At 49.9% G+C, this 8,040-nt stretch overlaps 1 protein-coding gene across 1 annotated transcript in view; it reads right to left on the bottom strand.

Annotated features, from left to right (window-relative positions):
• Il1rl2 (interleukin 1 receptor like 2) overlaps positions 1 to 8,040 on the bottom strand; it is a gene marked incomplete in the record, with an annotated part of 33,572 nt that overhangs the window by 3,985 nt on the left and 21,547 nt on the right. Inside the window, 2 exon segments of the mRNA XM_055607618.1 lie at positions 213 to 374; positions 5,098 to 5,241. Coding sequence (XP_055463593.1) covers positions 213 to 374; positions 5,098 to 5,241 — 306 coding nt within the window.

Here is an 8,040-nt window from a genome sequence, read left to right as displayed (position 1 = left end):
GAAGGGAAGGGAAGGGAAGGGAAGGGAAGGGAAGGGAAGGGAAGGGACTCATTTCCTTCTTTGTTTGCTTCTGTTTGAGATAGGGCATCTACACACAGCCCCAACTGTCCCTGTATCCCCACTGGTCCTGGTTCAGCAGCCCCAGTGGCAGGACTACAGGCCTGGAGCTCCTGGTTTTTCATTTGTCATCTAACGCCTCAGTTAAAACATACCTTGTCCAGGGAATTCATCCCTGCCAAATATAAACAACTTATATCCACACTGATTCTCCAGCACCTCAGGCAGGATTTTCAACACCAAGGTGTCCACGTCATGGCGCTGGCTTTCTCTTGGGCACTTGGGGTATAAGACATAGGCATCGTACAGCTTCTCGTCTGGAAAGAAAAGGAGATAAGCTCACAACGTGACTCTAATGAGCAAAGTGAACCCCAGGTCACTGCCCTGAGGCACTGCAGCCCGGGTCCAGTTACCTCCATTGCCCCCCTGGCTGGCTTGGCGTTCTGCACTGCCATCCTGCATTCTTGCTGCTGACCTGGGGGAGACCTGTCACAGCCCCACTACAGGGGAATAAACCTGGACCGCCTGGGTGTACCTGTGATGGGGCTGAAACTGAGACTTTGAAACCCAGGTGTGAGGGCGAAGCCAGCACAGGTGTTTCTGCCTCCCTGCCCACTGCCACACGGGGAAGCTGGTGTAGAGCTAATACTGGCGTCTGTCCTTGTGCAGGGGAGACCCCCATCTTACTGACCAGGAGACCTGAGGTAGAGGACAAGGAGGGTCTCAGTCACTGGCAGATTCAGCTTTGGGGTCACAGTGCTAAGAAGGGACTGACTTGTGTTTAGAGACAGCCAAACCCAGCACAGCTAAAGCCCCTGCCTTGTCTTCAAGGTCTCCAGACAGTGACTTCAGAAAATAGGTAACTTTTTCTGTTTAAAATGTAATGTTTCCAGAGTTTCAAAATTCAAAGATATTTTTCCAAAGTTCAAGATATTTTTTTTTTCTGAGAGTGAAAGAAAAAATAAAGAGATATAAATGGAGATCTCATAAGTTCTTGTGTCTTATTGAGCCTTCTGTGTAAGAATTTGTTTGGACTGGCATCCGTCGGGAAGCGCTGGCCGCCTGGTGCTGCCCTCCCAGCGGGGAGCATGCCCCTTGGAAAATGTGGTTCCGGGTTGGCAGCCAGTGTTATCACTCCCCAGCCCCTGACACAGCCCTGCCATCTCTCCTCTCATGGCTTCTCATTCTCCTCCAGCTGGCTTTGCTTAAATGGAAAACAAAAGGATGTACATTTGCCAGATGTTTTCTTTGTTGACAGAATCCCAGTTCTCTTTCAAAACAAGGCATCTGAGGACACAATTTCTCCTGGTGTGCAACTTGCTGGGCTCAGAACAGATGGACAGGTTGCTGAGAGTGCAAAGACTCGTGTGTTCTGAAAACTCAATCCAAGACAAGCCCCAGGCTTTCTGCCTTCTTTCCTCAGCTTGTTCTCTTTCTGCTGTGGAGGCCAACCCCAGGCTGCTGAGTGTGCTTGGCCACTGAGCAAGCCCAGTCGCCAGCCCTCGGGCTACGGTCTGGAGCAAAGGTATGCCTCAAGGACTTGATCTCCTTGTGCACTGCTTTCCCCACTCTCAAAGACCTGTTTGTAATGCACATTTTAGGTTTTGTGGCATAGCCCTCCAATTTTTTAAATTTCCATTATTTTATTTCCTATGTGTGGGTGTTTGCCTGTGATTGTGTACTGTGTGCATGCAGTGCCCGAGGAGGTCAAAAGAGGTCATCAGACCCAGAGCCCTAAATTACAGACAGCTGCCCCTGCAGTGTGGGTTCTGGGAATCAGAGCAGCGTCCTCTGGGAGAGCAGCCACTGCTGTCACTCAGTGACCATCTCTCTGGCCCCAAGTCCGCTGATGTTTGAAGGACAGGATTGGGCAGTAGTACCAGCTGCTCCCCAATAACTGTGAGGCGCCCGCTTGAAGCCTAAGGTTCTGAGAAGAAAGCGGAGATCAGGGCGGTGCCTGGTCTCTCAAAGGTGCAGAGTCTTCTGAATCCAGGCTGCCCACTTCCCCTGCTGTGGCCAAACATGATTCTGAATCAGAAAACCCAGAGCAGATTTCTCTGTGCGCGGACCTGAACAGGCGAGAGTAATGCCTCTGGTTGATCATGTTTCTTCAGAAATATGCCATATCCCCACAAGGAGATGATGTGTGAGTCCACTCCTTCAGAACTGAGTAGTTTCCTAAAGTTATGCGTGATGGAACTGACCCCAAAAATTTCAGATCTCGGAAACACAGGAAAACAAGGCTGTCTCTGGAGAGCCAACATCAGACTTCAGGAAGCCCACCTCCACCACCCAGGGACCCTGACAGGAGAGGCCTTTGTGGAGAGGCACTGAGGAAAACAGCCAAAGGTGACTGCCAGTCATCCAGCTGAGGCCTCAGACAGCCTGCCCACAAACAGACAGGTATGGTTACTGCTGTGAAGTTCTGAGGCGACTGCTTCCCAACCATTGTTACTGGAACAGCAGCAGAGGAAACAGCTGCAGAGGCCAGAAGGTTGGGAGATGGCTGCCTCCCAGAATTTCTGGATTTCTCAGTGGCTATTCTGAGGAACGTAAGCTGTGCTGGTCGGTGTTCCCTTTCTCCACCTCTCTCACAAGCAGAGGTAGCGATGTATTTCTATCCTTGCCAAGCTCCTCTGTTTTCTGGGGCTGATTAACCATTCCTTCAATTAAAACATCTATCTGTACACAGCTCTGCTGCTGTTTGTGAAGCCCAAACAAAATCATTTTTATAGACTGATATTTGCAAAAATTTGACTAAAGTCTCTTCAGCTCTCTCTCTGTTTCGAGTGTGCGTGCATACACACACACACATCTCATGTGACATTTCAGAGCAGTTGCCAAAACGGTTGATAGATGACACTTGAATTTTCAAAGATTCTTTATGTAAGGTCCTCTGCTGAGTCGCCTGGTGACTGGCATGTCTACGCCTGGCACGCAAAGGAAGCATTAGAAGGCAAGCCACATGAACCGAATGATGACAGTGCCTATGGGAACACTAGAGGCAGATCTCCACACAGCACGCTGCTGTGAATGGGGCTCCCCACAGGCAGGAAGCTCTTTGGGAAGGAGCCCAGGACAGATGTCATTTCATGACCCACAGAAGCATTTGTGGGGAGAGCTGGAATTAGCAGACTTGGCGTCAGGTGTGACAGCAGATTTGCCTTTAGAGACCGAGCTCACTCATCAGCCCAGCAGGCTGCTTGATTGGATGCTCTGCCCTCGGTTTCCTTGGGCACCTGCTGCTGGCTCAGGTCTCACCGTTCTGTCCCACATGCACACTGCCTGTACGTCTGGATGGCGTAAACGCCATCTCAACCAGCCTGTCACTGACTCGCCGTTCCAGTCCTGCAGATACTGAGACACCTAAGGGCTCTGAGAGCACTGGGACAGCACGGGAGCACAGACGTCAGGGAGTTCTGGAGCACTGTAACTCAGGTCAATAGCCTTTACCGTGCATGGCAAAGCTTGACTGACCAGGTCAGAGTAAACTATGCCAAGAAGGACCTCATTTCTCTCTCTTCTACATCCATGTTCACTATACCGTATATGCTCCTGAAAATTCCCTCAAGAGAATCCAAACTGTCAGCAGGCCTCAGGATTAACCCCGGCTCATCAGGAGCCCATTTTAGAGCCATTATTCAAAGCTCTGACACAGGGCAGTTTGAGGAGATAGAGACGTGGGGAAACTGACACACACGCTCTCCAGAATTAAAAACAGCAACAAAGAAAAACTCGAGGCCCTGTTGGCTTGTCTCCAAAGCAGCCGCCCCCTTCCCCCGGCTGTGCAGAGTACTGGACTGTGCTGATCTCTGGGAGGGTGAGGTCTCCCTGTGTCATCTGCTGGGTTCCCCTGTTCTGCTGTGGCTGAGTCATTCTTCCTTCTGTCCCTTGCTGCCAACTCGAGCTCTTTACCAGGCAGCTTTATCGTGCTGTGCTCACACCATAACTAAGTCAAGTCACACTCCTGGGAGTTACAGTGAGTCAGAGGCACAAACACCAAGGGGCCGGACAGGCCAGAGCTTCCAGAAACACCACATAAAATAATTTCAGGCTCTCTGAATCAACCCACTCCATCTAGGTCAGAAGAAACGAGTGGTGTGGCGCTGAGCCCTCCCTTGACAACAGAGGCAGCCAGAGGGACAGGCAAGCATGTCAGGTTGCACTGGGCTGGCCAGGCGATGGCCATGGCTACAGCTCAAAAGCAGAACAAATGGCTGAGGTGCCTATTAACATATCGAAATGGATGCTGGTTCCCAGGTTCTTCCTGCACCCCTCAGTCCCTACCTGTGACTTCCTAGCCTTGCCTCCAACCCTAAACTCTCCAACCCAAGGGGTTGGACTGCCCTTCCATCAGCTGCTCTTCCCCACATAATCCAACCATCCTGGTCCTTTCCTCTCGGCCAGTCTCTTGGCCCAGACTGTCCCTCTTGGTCGGCAGTTGCTCTCCCTTCCCCCGTCCCCTGTCCTCACCTGACTCAGAGTCATTTCTACTCTGTACTCTCAGAGATCCTTGCTCCCCTTTTATTTGCAATAAACTCTCTCCCACCATGCGTAGGAGAATCTTGCCCTTTCCTTTTCATTTCTTTAGTTGTTGTTTTTTCCATACTCTTCACTGGGCTACACCCAAGCCTCTGGGTTACTGATTTTGAGTTCTGACATTTAGTTAAATACAGTTTGAGCTGCAGCATCTGTGTTTTATCAAACGAGCAGATGATAATTTGTGTTGTGCTTTTACGCACAAACAGGTGCTTAGAATGGATGGGGTTTATTGGTGGGTTTGCTACAGGAGTGTGTTTGGATTTTTAGCCAGGCACGGTGGCACATGCCTGTAATCCCGGCACTCAGGGAGAGGGAGGCAGAGGCAGGTAGTCACAGACAAACCATTTCCCTGAAGCTCACAAAGACACTGTACACTCAATTTTCCAGCCAGAAAAAGGGCTCCCTTACCACAATATGAGAAGAGCCATTTAAAGACGTTAGACAGTGAGTGGATGGCCATTTTGAGACCCCGCCCCCCTAAAGACCACCCACACTTACCATCCGGAGCCTGGGCAGCAGAGAAGGTGCTTCTATACCACAGCGCAATGTCAATCTTAAAACTGTTGTAGATGCACAGAATAGACACCACCAAAAGCAGAAAAGCCATCAGCCCTCCTATGAGGTAAGCCCGGAAATCTGGAGCTACAAACGACGGGGAAAGGCCCAGAGTTACACTGTGCACTTGCTGGTCTTTGTCAAAGCCAGGGGGGACCAGAGGACATGCTTAACAGGTCCCCACCTTTCCTTCTGAGTTGGATAATTTAATTTGGACTATGACATTTGGGAACAAACGGGCTCTTTGAAAGCCAGGGAAGCCCTAGGTATGGACAGAGGACCAAGGGGCCTCTGGTTGCATGGGGACTGTTGCAGAGCACGTGGGCCCAGGCGCCTTCCTGAGGTACAATCTGGCTATATCTGGAATGTCCCCCTGGGGCTCTCCTGGAGATTCTGGATTAACTCCCAGCATGCTGCTTCTCCAGACCCTCAGAGCAGAGGGACTCCTGGTGGAAAATGCCAAAAAGGAGCATTGGCCCTCTGCTCAGAAACAGGCTATGCAGGCTTCACAGGAGCAGTGGTGAGGTAAGCCTCATCTAGCCCTTCCTGGGGCTCCTGAAGTCAGCGCCAGTGTCTGTCTGAGAGTTCCTGGCGCAGCCCTCATCACCTGCTCTGCATGTGAGAGTGTGCACATGGACAGACAGCCAGGGGAGGACTCAGTTACCCTGGGAGGGAAGTCCTGGTGGCTTCCAGAAAGGTTCTGAATATCAAGAAGAGGAAGCATAAGCATGTGGCCCTACCTTGCCACAACCCAACGGGTGCTTCCAGAAGAGAGTGCCTAGGAATGAGGGAAGAGAAAAAGGGAACCCACCCCACCAGCCACTTCCCTCCCCAGCCCACTGAGGCTGTCCACTCTCCCTGGACGGGGTTGGTGGGTCTGGTGGGGCAGGGGAGACGTGTGGGGAGGAGGTTGGATCCCCCAGAACAAGCATTTTCAGTTTATAAAGTCTTCGTGAGGGAGCTTATCAGATCCTTCTCAGGCCACTCACACAGCAAACACCTCAAGGCCTAAGGCTTCCTGCACAATGGAGCACAGAGACAGAAACACACTTGGTACCACACACATGCCACACACACACACACACACACACACACACACACACACACCACACACGTCCACCCCAGATCAGACCATTATGTCCCTGTGCAGCCAGTGGACACGGATCTGCAGGCTGCTTCCCAGTCCAGCCCAGCACTCTTTATAACCTTTGCCCGTCCTCTGCTTTGACAGCTCTTATCATGGCGGGGTGAGCAAATCCATCACCCCCTCTGGGAGGGTCTAGTCTGGGAGAGCCAACATCTATGATGGTGATCATAGAATGATAAACCATGACATGACTATTCCATGGCTAGTCATGTCATGGTTTATCATTCTATAGTCAGTACTTAGGAGATTCAAAGAGCCCCGGCAATCAGAGTGTGGCCAGACCATTCCCTACAGAGTCAGCGACAGGCTTGTTAATGCACTCAAAGATGATAGCATTGGAATCGTCCTATTAACGAAGAAACTCAAATGAGCAGAGGCTTGGAAGGAGAAATAAATGTACCACTCCCTGCTGGTATGCCAGATAGCCTTATTAAACATGAGATTTGTTTGGGTTTGAGAGACGGCTCAGCGGTTAAGAGCACTGGCTGCTCTTCCGAAGGACCTGGGTTCAATTCCCAACCCCTGTAACTCTAGTTCTAGGAGATCTGGTACCCTCTTCTGATTTCCATAGGCATTGGGCATTCGCATGGTGCACGTATAGACGTAGACATGCAAGTAAAACATACATAAAAATAAAATAAAACCTTCTTTAAAAGAATGGAATCTGTCATTTGAGTTCATGTAACTGCCATCAGTAGCCTTCAGATGATATGGGAGTGGAGGATAGATGATGGTAAATGAGGGTGTGGAGAAAGACTTTCACAGAAAGAGACAGCCCATCCAGACAACTTTCCAGTGATCCTGCTCCAGATGTGACAAGAAAGAACCAAATCTGGAAACATCTTCAGAAAAAAAAAAAAAAAAAAAAAAAAAAAAAAAGGAAGTCAAATGAAGAAGCCGACAACAAATAAACCAAGAAGTTTAGATTTAAGTGGGTGAGATTCCTAAGAACTCAAGGCAAAGACTAAACCAGCTGTGTGGGGATGTGGAGTGAGCATGTGGAGACCAAGACACATTTACCAAGAGTTTCCCAAGCAGGGTCTCAACTAAGGGAGCCAACGGTCCCTCCTACTTCCACATGACTGACAGGCGTGGACGTGTTACTTGGTAACGTTAAGCCCCTCTGAGCCTAGACTTGGCCTCAAAGTCCTTGCAAGCACAGTGCTTTCAGCAGCTAGTGTAAACACAGTCTGCCTTGGCTACAGAGAGCCAAACTTACATGCTAAGTTAGACTGAACCCGAAACCATGTCAGAGACTATGGGTCTGCAAGGTATGTTCTAGAGTGAGCTTTTCTCTCTTCCCTGGGGTTGGCCCTTCATTGCACTCTTGGCCTAACTAAGGCTCTGTTTTGGTTTTTTTTTGTTTTTGTTTTTGTTTGGGGGGGCGGGGTTGTTTGGTTGTTTGATTGCTTGGTTGGTTGGTTGTTTTTTCTTGAAGCTGCTCTAGTGACTTTGGGGCCTTCTCTGTTTTTTGGCTGAGAAAACATATCCTTAATGGGTTAAAATCAACTTCTTCATCAAAATATGGGGCCTTTGGAAGGGGCTTCTTGGCTCTGGTCAGACTTGGCTCTGCAGGGCAGACAAAGGGTGTGGTTGAGTAAAAAGAGGTCAATCATGAAGGCCAAGGGTGTCAAGCATGTGATGAACTGACTTTCAATGTGTCTGGTGAATTAAACCCCTCCCTTATCCTATACACACACACACACACACACACACACACACACACACACACACACACA

This window comes from Psammomys obesus, unplaced genomic scaffold (genome assembly GCF_907164565.1).
Source record: "Psammomys obesus unplaced genomic scaffold, mPsaObe1.curated_primary_1811, whole genome shotgun sequence".
Classification (NCBI taxonomy): domain Eukaryota; kingdom Metazoa; phylum Chordata; class Mammalia; order Rodentia; family Muridae; genus Psammomys; species Psammomys obesus.
This window is presented reverse-complemented; position numbering and strand designations above follow the sequence as displayed.